Here is a 14,868-nt window from a genome sequence, read left to right as displayed (position 1 = left end):
GGGAAGGATGTCACTAACCTGGTACCTGGCAGGGCTTTAGGGCCTCAATTCTACCTTTCCCTTAGGGCTGCAACAGCAGGGCAGGCAGGATTAGATTTTATTGCTGTATGTCCACAGTTTGAAAGTGGGAATGAGGATAGTGAAAACAGGGTAACTGATGAGGTTGAGCCAGGGAGTGAACCCTGCAAGCACAGCCAAAGTTGATATCTGTTGATAGCTCAGGAAGTAGAAGTAAATAAACTGGGCAGTATGCCCCTTCTGGGAATTGATCAAGAGCACAGCTGTGACATGGGTTTCAGTCACACCTCAAAGGACAAGGAGAAGAACAGGAGTGGGGGAGAATAAACCCGTCTGTCATCTTGCTGTCTGATGTGGTAGCTAGTAAACACACAGGGAAAGTGTTGGTGAAAAGAGACAAGGAAATATATCTCATCCAGCATGGCAGGCTCTCAAACCAAGCAACTAGTCTGAATGGGTTCTTTTCACCATGTATTGTAGTGGATTTATTTGGATTTGGTCTTTTTTTTGTGCTCCTAGCTGCTTAGTTGGATGGATTTCCTTTAGTTCCTGTCAAGCAAAGGAGACAGAGGGCTCCATATGAGAGGTGGGACTGCAGGAAAACATACTGCATGATTTCTGTGCTTTTCTCACCATGCTTTTCACACTGACTGCAGCAGCCCTTCAGGCTGCCTATCTACATGAGGAGCTGTGTTTTGTTTTGTTTTTTTTTTCTATTAAGTAGAGCAGTGCTTTGTTTTCTGTCTCTGCAATTAGCAACAAAGGCACTGGGACAGGGGCAGGAGGTGTTGCATAACAAATATGAACAGAAGAGTGGACAAAGGCATAAATCTGGATACATATCAGAACAATGATAGACTCTGAGTTAATAGAATCTGCTTTAAAATACAGGGTTTTTGGTGCCAACCATGCCAAAATGGAATCAGGGAGAAATTTCTGGCTTGCAGTGGTGCTGAGTACTGGGGCAGATTGCCAGGAGAGCTGGGACTGGATGTGGCCAGGCTTGGTGGGTTTGAGCCCTTAAAGGTGGCCCTTGTATGAGGGGATGGTAATGGTGGGATCTTGTGTCTGTTTGGGATGTTTTGGCTTGTAATCCACAACCTAGGCAGAGACCTGCTATTAGAGCAACTTGAATGCTGGCAGCTCTTCAGTTGGAAGGGCTTTTGTCCGCCCTCATAAATGTGAAGAAAATCCCAGTGATTAACCCCCCATCCTCTTGGGTCACGCTTATCTGGTGTCAGATCTTATCTATGTGAGGATTTCACCCTGGGAAGGTGACAGTGTGTTGTGCCTTGACTTCCATATGATGAGGTCTGGAAAAGGCCTTCCCCACAAAGACCTTTCCCTGCACTGCACCAGCTGGTCTTGGTCTCCCTTCTTGATTAGCCCACTGTGTCCCACCGATTTTGAGCATGAGGCTTGACCACACCAGGTCAGACTGACTCATTTAAGGTGAGAATAGACTGGTTGAGTCATAAACACCTTTAATGTAAACAAGGTAACATCTTTAATGTGCTGCTTTGAGAGCTCAGACAATGAAACCCTTTTTCCCTTCCCTCATACTTTCCTCATTGCTGGTATTCGGGGGGGGGGGGGGGGGGCGGGGGGGGGGGGGGGAGAGGATGCCCAACCTTTACCACCTTGTACAGCAAAAAAGTCTCAGTCATCCCTTTGGCTGCTATGTAGGAGAAAGTTAACACAACAGTTTAACTAGTCTTGAGAGCAAGTCTGCATCGGCATGAACTTGTATTCCTTGACCTTTGCTCTCTTCAGGCAGAATATTGACCAAAGAAAGTCCCATGAAAACCAACACAGGTGAAAATTCCTGGCATTTAAGATGGGGCAAAGATTTTAAAAATCGTAGTCTGCAAGCTCTGTATGTGTCTATCTGGCTTTACAGTCCAGGAGAAGAAGGTGGAAAACCAACAAAAATAACACACAGTCACAGGTGTGGATGTGCGTCTGAGGTGGGCAGAGTCTGGAATGGAAGAACACAGCTCCTTTTAACAAACGTTCATTAATTCAAAAATCATCTCTCTGCGTCTGATGACAAAAGTGCTAGTGTTGCACACCAGCCTGCTGTGATCACTAGAGGTGAGTGAATTGCTGTACTCTGGTGTGTGGAATGAAGTATTAGCTGCACTTAAATATGTGCAAGTTTCATGAGTGTACATTAGGTACACCTGTAAGCTTAGAAAGTCCTGTGCAGGTAACAGTCCAGATGAATAAGAGTGAATTTCTGTTGTGGTTATATTGTTGGTGACTGGCAGCATGAAACCATAAGTGTAGTAATGTAATTCTGTGGTATGTGATATTTTTTTGTGCCCCTTTACATGAAATTAATCTACAACAAACTGTTCCTTTGTGTTTGACAAAGTGTTTATACCTGCACTATCCCGTGGGAGGAGTCCTGTGCGGTCTCAGTGTAATCTCCTGCCTTTAGCTGATCTGTGCTGTCTTCTTCCTAGTCTTTGTAATGAGTAAAGTTATTTCCTAATGTCTGACTGTTAAAGCCTTGCATGCAGAATAGGCATCTAACTTTCCTTTAAGTTTGTAAAGCATTTGTTATTTTGAATAAGTTGTGTAAGCAACTCTGCTTCCTGAGCTGCCTTTTCCCATCCTCATGCTTTACAGATTTCTGCACACTGCATGCTTTTTAGTCATGTTAAAGCCCCTTTCCAGGGGTTTCCCAATGTCCATGTAGACTGCAAGACACAAGAGCAGCATGAGAAACTGGTGGTGTGAAAATAGGCTCATCAGTATGATAAGCAACACATCTGGTGTTAACAGCAGTACTTCCAAGAATTGTTTGCAGTTTCTTGAAGCAGTACAAGTGCTATCTGCCTGATTTTACTTGAAATATTTAGGATTAGCATCAAATTTATGCAGCTCTTGAAAATATCTTGGTTGCTAAACAGGAAAGGAAGCAGCTGTTGCTGGTCCAGAATGCCAAGCAGCAGACCTGAGCACTTGGCCTCTTGAACGTGAAAGCCAGCAGTCTGTAGCTTCACAAAGAGCTGCCTGAGGCTGCTGCTCCTCCACAGATTTGCACATCAGAAGGCTTTCTGCTGTGATGACTTCAGTGTCACCTAGTGAACAGCAGCAGTTGCAGGCAGTGAGTGTGAAGAGTCCTCTGGAAGCGGAGTCTGCTGAGTGGAATCTGAAGCCAGTTTTAGGCATATGCTGGCATTTGTCATGCTGTTGTTGTTGGCAGAGCTGCTGTTGTGACATGGCACTTTTGAGGGGTGGATGGCTACTGAGAATTGGCGCTTGAAGGTCTCACTGAGGGCGATGTAGAGAAAGGGGCTGAAGCAGCTGTTGGCATAGCCCAAGCTAATGGCAAAGTTGTAGGCATAAAAGAAAGCCATGGATGGGGTATCAATGCCAAGGTGAACCAGCTGGAGGATGTAGAAGGGAGCCCAGCAAATGAAAAAGGCAGAGCAGATGGCAACTGCCATGCGGGTGACTTTCTTGGTACGAACCTGGAGGCTCCTTTGGGGCAGTGGGACCACAGTGGTGGTTATGTGCTGCAGGATCTTGAAGTAGACCACACAGATCACAATCAGTGGCATGGCAAATGCTAGCATGAACTGGTAGAGAGTGAACCAGTAGATATCGGTCTCTGGGTTGGGAAGCAACAGAGCACAGCGAACAGTCCCATCTGCCAGAGGCATAAGACCTGCATACATCCACACAGGAATGACAGTCAGGAAGGAGAGAAGCCACACCAAACAGATAACTAGAGCTGCAACACATGGGGTCCGGACATAGGTGGATTTTAGAGGATAGACAGTTGCCAGGTAACGGTCCAGAGTCATCACTGTAAGAATGTTGGTGCTGGTGATCTGACTGTTGTTGTCCAGGGCAGTGATGATGGTGCACAGGGTAGCTCCGAAGTACCATGAGCCATTGCCTAGGAGCTGGTGGATGAGGAAGGGCATGCCCAAGAGGAAGAGGAGATCCACGATGGAAAGGCTGAAGATGAAAATGTCAGGCACGGTCTGGTTGCGCTTCAGCTTCTTCTTCTTGACAATAGTGTAAATGACAATGAGGTTCCCCACAACGCCCAGGAAACAGATGATGCTGAAGAGACTGGGCATGATCACATTGGTGTATGGTGCTGGCTTCTCTGCTACTGCCAAAACAAACCAAAATCCTCAGTGCAATCCAGAAACAGTCTGTTGGTATGTGTGCTTGCCCTATCTTGCACCTGGATCCCTCCCAAAGATGTGGTTTGGAGCAATGTTTCAGACCCTCTGCTGCACTTGGAGAGGCTTAGCTGGGAATGTGACACCTCCTCCTCTGCTGTGCAGTGCATGTAACTCCCCCACACCCCACCCTAAATCTTTTTGGCTGTGTAGGCATCCTTCATCTCTCCAGAAATTCTTCTATCATGTTCTCAAACTCCCTAGGTCTTGTTGGGGCTAACATCAAGCTGTTATTCTTCTGTTCTTGCAATTGTCTGACAGGGAATTAATAGTAATGCTCCTCTGTGAGGATATTGGGTGTCCAGCCTTTTTTTTTGAAGGAGTGGGTGAGGCATCTTTGCACATCAGAGAAGCAAACACCTATGGGTGCCAAACCCCCAAGATATTCAACACCAAAGCTGATGTTTGACAACTTCAGCTTGTCTGCTGGGTAGTTTATCTATTGTTCAGTATGAGACAAAGTTCACTGACCGTGCTAGGACATAACTAATGCTTATCTACACTGTGGGATCTGTGACTCTACCCTGGCATGTCCTAGCTCTGTCAGGATCAGGCCAGAGCACATCTGTTTCCTGTCTCCCTTTCCTGCCTCTGTTACTTTCTGTAGTTTCAGTGTAGAAGAAATCCCAGTGTGTGGAACAGGCAGGGTTTGGAGTGTTTCAGTGTAGTCCTTCCTTTTGCACCTAGAAGAAGCAAAAGTGTGACTTAAAGCTGCTCTCTGGCTCCTAGGTGCAGGTAAATTTCCAAGGCAAAATTGTTGCCTGATGGCTTATTGTCAGTGATACTTTGAAGTGAGGGGCCTGAACAGAATCAAATTCATGTTCTCCTTGTCACTATCCAGAGTTTAAAATCACATTTTGAAGCCACAATCCTGCAGTGTCAAACAACAGAAATTTCTGCTCTTGGGCACATTGGGTTCTGTCTAAGGCATTCTGAAAATTTCATGTGCACTGTGTGATAGACTCTTAAATCACCCTTCTCAGCTTGTTTCATCTCATTACTCTTTTCCCATGGGACCTTTTTTTTTTTTTGTGTGCATGTGTATTTTGGGTATTTTGGATATGCCTAACAGCTCCTAAGCGTAGATTGTGTGTATCTTTCACTGAGTTGCGGATTATTCAGAATGATACTGATTGGAAATGCTTTTCAGTTGCTTAACTACTGGTCTTCTCAGCCTACTCCTGTAGAATAAGGGATGTTGTCTCCTCCTGCATAACTGAGAAATACTGTAAATGAGATTAAGTGACAGATAATCACAAAACATTCTCAGCCAAAGTGGTGTCTGTTTGCCAGATGGTATATGCTGACTAACATCTAGAAATCTTGATAGAAATGTATGCAGATTTAATTTAGTGTCACTGAGAAGCTTCACAGAACTGGCAAGATAACTGAAGCTGTGTTGTTGGCCTGGCCAATAGCTGGAGAGTTGTGTGTCACCAATGTGTACTACCTCTGTCCTTCCAGGATTATGGTGTGAGTTGCTGTTGTCTTTTTCTGGTAGTAGGATGCAGTCAGCTTAGGCATAAGCAAGGCCAGAAACCAGTAACGTGGGGGCTGTGTCACTTTATCTGGAAGCTTTTATGCAGATGGTAAAACAGGTAGCAAGGAACAAAGCAGAACTGCCAGGGGCCTCAGGTGCAGGTACAGAGGAGAAGCAGATCTGGTCAGTAAGGCAGTAAGCCTCCTCACGGCCATATAGGAGCTTTAATAGTCCCTGTTCTTCCTGTCTGCTCTTCGATGCAAGGAATTGCTTAATTTAAGTGGCTGTAGCTAGATAAAGTAGTGTTATCAGCATCCTTACTTGAGATATGATACTTAGTCTCCAGCATCCAGCTTGTGTATTTCCTGAGCCTTCGAATAGATTTCACACCACCTTAATGCTGGAGGATGGAAGATTAGAGACTGGAAAACGCCTGTGGTCCTGCTGTTCTGTGTGTAGCTGTTATGAGCTGTGCTCTCCATTCTTTTAGCCCCAAACTTTGTTACTATTGCATAGGAAATGGATTATATGGTTGAAGTGTAAAAGCTGCTTGTTTAGCTGCAAATTGGAACAAAACATCCTTTTTCTGCAGTGTAATCAATAGAGTGCTCATGGTGACCCTTGTAATGTTTTGAATGAGGTCAGCTGGCCTTTGAAGTGTGTACAAGCCCAAAGGCTTTGTGTGAGGTGTGGTTTGTATAGTGCTGTAGCATCTTGCCTGATGTTGCTATTTGTACAAGCAGGAGGTACAAGTGTTATTAGCTGGAAACTGGAGTTCACGTGTGTTTTATGGAATGGAGTTAGAAGTGTATGACTACCAAATTCTCAAAAGTTATCCCTTATTTAAAAAAAAAAAAACATGGAGGTTTTAGAAATGGTTGAATCTGATTTTTCAATGAGGATTTTGTGCAAACCTTAGTGGCTGTACTTGTATACAGAAAGAGCTACTTCTAGGCATTGATTTGTCCTTGCTTGCAGATCTGTGGCTGCCCCGTTACTCCTGAAAAGTCGTAAAGGGGGCTGCACTGTGAACTCAGTGAGAACCAGCTTGGATTGTAGTCTTAATCATGCCTGAATGCACAGCAGTCTACATCTTTATTGCATCTCAGAAGGTAGCACCTAAAACATGCTTTTATGCAATATGGGAGATGTTGAGCATCAAAAATCATTTGTTAAACACTTCTGTTGCACTCTTGAGAACCAGCCTTTCTGCCCCTAAACAATTGGTCTGACAACACTGATAACATGCAGACAGCAGCAGACTGGGGCAGGAAGGACAGAGGCCCCCCCCAGTGACGTTTTACATTATTTGTCTTGCTCTCCACCCCATCTGCCAGGGTGCGTTTCTCTCCATCCTCAGGACTAAGACCCCAGGGGCTGCTCCTCGCAACCCACTTCCCTTTTGGCCCCGCTGTCGGCGGAGCTCGGGCGCTGCGTCTCCCAGGAACGTCCCGTGGTGGGGCTCGGAGCTGTCCGCCCGGGGGTGCTGAAGGCATAGCAGATAGGCCACCGGGAGCGCTAGGGCTGCGCTCTTGCTCCTGGCCCCTGCCCTTTGGGCCCCCCGGCCAGTCAGTCCCCAGCAAAGCGCCCCGCAGCCCAGCTCACCTGAGCCGTTCCGAGCCTCCGACGTGGAGAAATTGTGCAAAGAGTTGATGGGAGCCATGGCAATTAGCCTCGGGGGCGGGGGTGCTTCTCAAAGTTGGCCAAGTTGCCTCCAGGGATCCGTGGCGGTGATGGGTTGGGTCCATCAGCCGGGGCTGAGCAAGGTGTGGGAGGCAGCAGCGGAGTCTGAGGCTCGGCTGTGCTCTGCTTGCCGGCTCCACCACTGCCAAGCTCGAAGCAGGTTCTGACATCAAGGAGCAGCTGACTCAGGCTGCCACTTCGGCTGAAAGCATCCCTCTGTTGCTATCGGGTGGGAGGGGATGCTGGGAGAAAGGGAGCGGAGGGGCACTGCCTCCATGGAGTTGCAGCCAGCATGCCTTATCGTCACTTTCCCCAGACCCCCTGACAGACAGCTGTGCTTGGTAGATCAGCTATATGTGCTCTGTGCTGAGCACAGACATGTCTGGCATGTTGCAAGCAGTAGAAGAGGTGGGAACCTTTTAAAAAGATAATGATAAAGTAAAATGATGACTGCTTATGAATACAATAATTGTAAGCCACTTAATGTTAACAACCACAGGGCTAAGAGCAGAGGCATACATTCAGCAGCAGCAGTAAGTACTTGTTTATCAGCTGGGAGTTTATTAGGTGTAAAGACAGGAGAAGGACGTGCATGGGTTTGCTATGAGCTACCTGTTTAGCATGGCTTTACAAAAGGCAAATGGGATTCTCAGAGGGGCCATGTGAGACATTTCTGTTGCAGAAGTTACTGCTATAGATAATATGAAGTAAGACTTCCTCTGGAAACCATTATGGATTTTTGGCCTTTTGTGTGCAGGTCTCCACAGAAAGCTGAGCTGCAGGAAGGAATAAGGTTGGAGCACAGGGGGCAAGAGTGGGCAGGTCAGGTACCATGTCCCATTGTGTGGAACAGGATGCTTTCTTGAGGTGGTTCTGTCTTTCAAACATGACGCAGATTTCAACAGAAGGATTAAACAAATCAGAAGTAGGCCATTTTGCTGGTTTACTTGAAATACTTGGAGAAAGTTCATCTGGATAAAAATCAACCCAAAATGTTATTTTTGATTGACTCAGTTCCTGAAAGGTTTTGTGGTGGTAGTGAGAATGTGGATGCATCAGTGTGATACTTTCTAAATGTCCCAGCTTGCCATGAGGCCTTTTTCTCTCCTCTACTCTTGATTTTCCTGGTGCGTGAGCAAGGCAATTCTTCTGGAAGGCACTGGAGATATTTCTGCTGTCTCTTGCTCTGGGTTAAGCCTCCATGCAAAGGCCCATTCCCATATCTTGAGCCATTGTAGTTTGGGGCACTCAAATCCTCTTACTACTGGCAGCATGTACAGTAGCCTTGCTTATGTCTGCTTTTTAATTCTGTGCCTTATTTGCCAGACTGGAATGACAGAGCCTTTGTAAAGCGATTTGAGATGTTTTGTGTAAGAGTGCATGCATATGAATCTCTGTTCATTTTGCAATGCAATTGCAGCTAGAGCTTTTAGTAGACTCAAGAAACAGGAGCTATCTCTAGATGCAGGTTCCTTTCCTGTCAGAAAAATGTAGTTAGTTAAAGCTTTCTCCTGAAATGAATATACTTAACTGCTCTGGAGAGATAACAAAGTGAAAGCAGTGTCCTTAATCCTGCACTTTCATCTCCTGGAAATTCCTTCCTCTGTCTCTTTCTCTGTGTCCTGATTGTTAAAAGAAATGAGAAATAATTTCTGCTTGGAAAAAACCCAGGGCAGCAAAACTACAGCCCAGCTGATCACAGCAGAAGCTGAGGAGACAGGAGCTGGAAGGAGTAAGTTATTAATGAAATGTCAGCAGCAAGCCAGGGGCAGGGGCTGGAGCCTGTCCAGATGGCACTGCTAATGGGCTGCATCCACTTCAGGAGAGCATCCTCCCAGGAAGAGGCTGTCTGAGCAGGCATTGCTGGTTAGCTGCAGCCCTGGGCAGGGTATTTGTCTGTGTTACATCAGGCCTCCAAATGGGCTTTTCTGAATTCCCTCTGCTGATCGAGAGTGATGTCTGCCCTGCTGCCTGCAGGGGGAAATAGTCCCCAACTTTAGCCTTCTACTCTGCATTCCTGCAGTGATGCATCAGTGACCTGGTGGTTGCTCTCCCTGCTGCCTGCCCACAAGGCAGAGGATGGCTGGCAGGGAGGGGCAGAGGGTGCAGAGACGTGGAATACTGGGGACGGGGAGAACAGGTCACAGGGCTGGCTGGGCCTTGCCAGTATGGCTCTAGTGACAAGTAGCAGCCCAAGTGCCTGAGCTTCCCTTCATCTCATGTCAGCCTGGATATTCATGTTTCCTGGCCTGCCAGATAAGGTGGCCTTGCTATTAATCAAGAGGCCTGGAGAATGGGATCAATGTGAGGCAGTGCTGTGGAGCTAATCTCCTTTACTCCCTGATGATGGATGGAGCTCATCTCAGACATTAATCAAGTCTGTGTGCATGCACTAGGCAAAATGGATTAGACACTATGCTGTTAGCAGAGGCATATCATGGAGAATGCCCAAGGTCCTGGCTTAAGGCAGCCTCCAGCTGGAGCTGCAGCAGGGTGACATGGTGCGGGTAACAGAGGTTACAGTTGCTAGATCGTGGGGAGAGTTTGGATGGCTGCTGTTCTACTTTGTAAGCATGTGTCATGCTCCCTCCCCATGGACAGGGCTGGGGAGCACATCTCAGCAACAGCTGAACTGTATTTGTTGCAGAGCTGCTCTCCCAAACAGTTAGTGGAAGCTGGTGCGAAGGTTCCAGGTGCACCCAAACATCTACAGTCTCCAGACTTTGTGTTACACAGAGGAAACTCAATTGTCTCCAGACTTTGTGTTACACAGAGGAAACTCAATTGTCTGTGTGGCGAAGCTCATATGGGAATGGAGGTGGAGCACCAGGTCTGACACATGGCAGAAAACACCACTTGTGATCCCCTGTAGACTCCAGGACTAGGTGGTCCTGTGTGAGCAGGATCTGTCTTCAGATGCCAGCCCTGGTCATGGCTATGCAGTATCCTGTGTAAAAGGTTCTTTAATTCTGCTGTAAAATCAGAGTGGGAGAGAGAAGTGAGATCTTGCCCAGCTCTCAAGAGTGCTCTGGGCTAGTTTGGATATCACTGGACTCAAGGAATGATGTCTTGGAGGCAGAGCAAGACTGTTGGGGATGATGTGAGCTTGAAGAGCTTGTTACAGACATCTACTTCAAACAAATGCTTGGTTCTGGGATTAGCAGGAGGTACTGGGTAATAAAATAATAATAAAACAACCTTAAGCCTGTGCCCTCCACAGGGAGATGCAGAGGCGAGTGCCTGTTTCTATGACTGTGCTTAGCATAAGTGACATGCTACAGAGGACATTTTTTTTTATCTTGGCCATCCCAGAGCACTCACTCATCCTAGAGCAAGTCAAGGTATTCCCAGTAGGAGTCCCAAGCACTGATCTCTATTGAAGTGGTGCCAGTGGCCTGCACACACTGCTGCATGGCAGCTGTAACCTGCAATTTTCACTGACATCAAAGTTGTGTTTTCTTATGATGAATTGCACCTCCCTCCTGATGGGAGCTGTTTAGACTCCACAGTGTTGGCTGATAACAGTTGGAATGGATATCAGCTGTTTTCAGGGAATAATGCCCACAGGGACTGCACATGGCTGGCACTGCAGAGTGGGGTTGGTCCTAGAAGAGAATCTGCTCTGTGAAGGTAAATGTGCCTGATGTTCATGTCCAGAATGACAGCACCCAGGAGGTTTGGTAATGGAGAGTTTATTTCCCCCTCTGCCTTAAGTGCAAAGCCCAACTGACATCAAAGCAACAGAAAGCTGTTGAAATCCCATTTTGAATCAGTGCAAGCGCATGCTGTGAATGTTAAACAGGGACTCAGGCGGGGGGGGGGGGGGGGAAGGGGTATTATCTTTAATTTCCTGAGAGGAGGAGACAGAAGAGGAAAGGCACGGAAACAGAAAGAGGTAGTAGCTGGCGCGGACAGTTTTTGAAGGAGGAGGAAAGTGGGTGGACAGAAAGGGGAGAGGAACGGGAGCAGCACCAGTGTGTGCCATGGAAAGGTGAGGCCAGTGGCAGCTGAGTGCTGGCACATATAAAGGCTGCTCCTGCCTGAGTTCCCACCAGGGAAGGGAAGGGATTGCTGTGGTGGGCACAGAAAGGTGTGGGCTGTAGCTTCCAGCTCATATTTGGAACAAGGCTGTAGAGCTGCTTTTTATGTGATGCATGCTGGTGTCCAGCAGAGTGACACAGAGGGAGAGCTGAACTTGAAGGAGGAACAAGGGCTTGTTATCTGTGGTTGTGTGTATGAAGAGGCTTCTTTGCTGTAAGAACTTCCTGAATCCTTTCTAAGTCCTGTTTGCCAAGTAGATGCTGACTCTAGCTGTGGTTTATGCCACTGTCTATCACTACCAGCCCTGTGAAAGGCAATTACTGCCTCACTTCCACCAGGTATCCTGGCAGCAGTGTCTGTGCTCGTCTGGGGAAAGCAGCAATGCCTGCCAACAGTGATACTGTGTGGGACTGCTGCAGCAAACAGAAGACCTTGAGCTGCAGCTGAGCAGGGAGTGGGAGTAGTACAACACTGTCCAGCTGGTTCAAAACATACTTAAAATGTTTCAGATGTCTGGTCTGGGCCTCTGTGGCCCTACTGCTGGCTCCTCTATGGGTGGGGCTGCTGCTGCTTTCTAAGTTGGATTTTTGCAGATGAGAGGTGGGAGTGGGATCCTCTGTATCTTCAGTTTAAACATCTGAGTCCATCGTGGCCTCATCTGAAGCTGCAGATGCTTTTGAGTGTGTCACTTGTGCCAGTGGGACCCCTTCTCTCTTTGGCAGGATCTGCAGTGTTTTGTTTTGGTGATGGAGAAGGGGAAATGTTAAGGTAAATCTCGGGGGGGGGGGGGGGGGGGGGGGGGAGGGAGTTGAACAGCTGCTGGTTCTGTGAAAAGAACCACTGAGCTCCAGTCACTATTCAGCTGTTGAAGCCATGGGCTGGGGGGAGATGGCAGAGCATCGTGCACTGACATTTTAAGTCAAACATCCCAACCGGAGGAGCATGATACATGCTCCTCCTGCTCAGTTACTACCTCAAAATGCTGCTTTTACGTGCTGCCTTGAATTATTAAAAAAAAAAAAAAGCCTTCCCAACAGCGTGCAACAAGACGATCATTGTAGCGTGGGCCTCTAGATGGCAACATCGCCCCGAGGAGGAGGGTCCTCGCTGGCCGAAAGAAGCTCGGCCCGGGCAGCAGCCACCGGGCGCGAATCTGCCCCGTGAGGCCGCGGCGCGGTGCTGCTGGCGCGCGTTCCGCAACGGGGGCGGGGTCGAAGAGCAGGGCCGGGCTCTTAGCCACTCTCCTGGGGCTGCCCTCGACCCAGAAGCTTCTCTTAAAATACAACTCGCTCCTGGGCAGAGAAATAGCAACACATTATGGAAGACTTTTTTTCTTCTGTAGTGGCAGTTCAATCGTCTCATCTCTGGTCTGTGGACAGGCAGAAATGAGTGTTATGGCAGGGCTCTGTCACCCTTGCAAGGCAGGGAGGGCTGCAGCCCTTGGGAGGTCTCTGTGCTGTGGATCACTGAAGAGCTGTTTAACCCCCCAAGAGTTAAATGAAAGCTGTGAGATACACCATAGGAAATCCAGACTGCTGAGGCAATTCTCATCTGCTTGTCTGCTGCCAGGGCTGGAACACGGAAGTGCGGGGTTTAGATTGCAGGGTTAGGTGTGCCCATATGCGATTTTGTGTTCAAAGGCTGTGGATATCCAGGAAACGGGGGTGAACTTCCCTGTGGCACCCCCTACTCAAAGGGTGTGTATGACTGCAGAGATTAAAGCCTAAATGACACAGCTTTAATTACGTGTGTGTTGCTGAACCTTTGGCTAGGAATACCCATGGAACACACGTGGTGTAACTGTGCTACAGAGGGGTGAAGTCCTATCCTGCACAAAGCAGTGATGGGGGACCTGTTTTATACAAAGCAGGGTCTAGGCTACTCTTTGAAAAGCAGGTTCAGTCTGTGCTCAGGGAGCTGCAAAGCTTAATTAAGATCCTTAAAAGGACAAAAGGCGCTACATAAATTTAGGGGATTATTATAAATGTCAATGTGCTTTACAAGCTCTGACAAAACTCAATGAAGGAATAACAAGACCTTTTACTTCCCAGTGCTTCCTAGCAGGGCTACTTAGGGCTTCATGCTTCAACACAGAAGCTGTAAAATGTTGACATTTATAATTAGATGTGTATAATGATCTCTTTATTCCTGAACTTACAAGGCAGGGTGTTTCTGGAAGCATCAGCTCCTCCTGGTGAGGATTCACCCTCTGCCCTCCCCCAAGTGGGACTGCTCAAGGAACCCTCTTTTGGGGTTGCGTTTGGGCCTAAGAAATGTCTGCACCTCCCCTTGAGCTGTGGGCTAAGCACTTAGTGAATAAAATTAAAGCCTCTGTGTGTTTTTAAGCTGATCAGATGCTGGTAATCCTGTGGTATCATGCGGCAAAAGCTGTCCGGCTTTATTAGACGCTCTCGTTTCAAGAGAACAGTGCCTGTGCGGGAGCGCTCGGTTCTGCTCTGCTCTTTCTGCTGAGGGCTGGGAGAAAAGGGGGCGATTTGGAAGAGCGAAGAGAGTGGAAAGCGGGATGAATGCGGGGCTGGGATGAGGGGCTGCGGGCTTCCGACTTGGAAGGATCCAGCAGCCTTCAGAACCACAGCGCTGAGCTCGGAGCCGCCTCTTCTCGGCAGCCGAGCTGGCAGAGCCGGGGTGGGGAGCGCAGAGCGGGACCGAGGAGCCGAGCTTCAGAGCTCCCCGCCCTTCCCCTGCCCAAATCTGGCGGCGCATCACGGTGAGTGACAGCCAGCCTGGCCCTGCCCAGCCCGCACAAACCGCCGGTTTTTTCCAATCAGGCCGGCCCGGGGAGGGATTTCCTGCGGGGACGGGGTCAGCCCGAACGGGACCTGGTTGAGTGCCGTGCGAGCGGAGAAGCGACTGCCTGGGGCCAGCAGCGTGTTTTCTTGGTTCGGTTCGGCCCGGCCCATCTAGGCGGTGCGGCTTGGCGGGCTGTGAGTGGGTCTGCGGAGCCTCTTCGCTCGGGACGCGGAGCGCGCAGAACTCGGGGCGGTTCGCCTGAAGTGGAGCGGAGCTCCCTCGGAGCACCGCTGGATTACAGCGCTGTGGTGGGAGGCGGAGCGGGACCCCGCGGGGCTTCCTGAGGTAGGTGAGGTTCTCCCCCACTCCTCCAGACCGACTTCCTTTGCCTACTCTTCCTTAGCATCTTTCCTTCTCCACTTACGTAAATTGTTTGGTGGTTGTTTTCCTTCTCTCCTTTCTTTTCCCGCGGCTGTAGGACTGTTTCAGGTACTTCGAATCTCCGGGTGGATTTGTGGGATGAAGCCTCGCTTTGCTCCGGTGGGAGGGATGTTTGCTACTGCTTTTCCAGCTTTGTGCCTTCTTCGAGTCTTGTCTTTGTTGCTGCTCTTTTCTTGGGAGGCTGAATAGGTGGAGATCGGTATTCGGAGCTCTCGATACTTCAGAGTTGTTTGTTGAGTCTCATGT

At 48.4% G+C, this 14,868-nt stretch overlaps 2 protein-coding genes across 8 annotated transcripts in view; one reads left to right on the top strand and one right to left on the bottom strand.

Annotated features, from left to right (window-relative positions):
• Nucleotides 1-3,090: 3,090 nt before the first annotated feature.
• MCHR1 (melanin-concentrating hormone receptor 1) lies at nucleotides 3,091-14,138 on the bottom strand. Its single transcript, XM_015295450.4, has 2 exons — nucleotides 7,312-14,138; nucleotides 3,091-4,153 (listed from the first exon to the last, which is right to left on the bottom strand). Exons 1-2 carry the CDS (start codon nucleotides 7,367-7,369, stop codon nucleotides 3,108-3,110), a joined length of 1,104 nt encoding a protein of 367 aa, XP_015150936.2. The 5' UTR covers nucleotides 7,370-14,138; the 3' UTR covers nucleotides 3,091-3,107.
• Nucleotides 12,689-14,868, top strand: part of CASKIN2 (CASK interacting protein 2) — a 32,306-nt gene continuing 30,126 nt past the window's right edge. For 5 of the 7 annotated variants that reach the window (XM_040649921.2, XM_025141783.3, XM_046902235.1 and 2 more), the window contains exon 1: nucleotides 14,277-14,526. Coding sequence is in view for 1 of the 7 variants with exons in the window: in XM_046902231.1 (XP_046758187.1) it covers nucleotides 13,972-14,158 (187 nt within the window). In the remaining 6 variants the exon portion in view is untranslated. Of the gene's footprint in view, nucleotides 14,159-14,276; nucleotides 14,531-14,868 lie in introns of those variants that run through there. The other 2 variants (XM_046902231.1, XM_025141784.3) reach the window with 2 other exon arrangements.

The sequence above is a fragment of the Gallus gallus genome, chromosome 18 (genome assembly GCF_016699485.2).
Source record: "Gallus gallus isolate bGalGal1 chromosome 18, bGalGal1.mat.broiler.GRCg7b, whole genome shotgun sequence".
Taxonomy (NCBI): Eukaryota; Metazoa; Chordata; class Aves; order Galliformes; family Phasianidae; genus Gallus; species Gallus gallus.
This window is presented reverse-complemented; position numbering and strand designations above follow the sequence as displayed.

What these genes read in the sequence shown, in the direction of transcription:
- MCHR1 (XM_015295450.4), bottom strand. Translation starts at nt 7,369, where the DNA reads ATGGCTCCCATCAACTCTTTGCACAATTTCTCCACGTCGGAGGCTCGG. An exon ending in GGAGGCTCGGAACGGCTCAG is followed by an intron (nt 4,154 to 7,311) that starts GTGAGCTGGGCT and finishes TTGTTTTGGCAG; the next exon opens with TAGCAGAGAAGCCAGCACCA.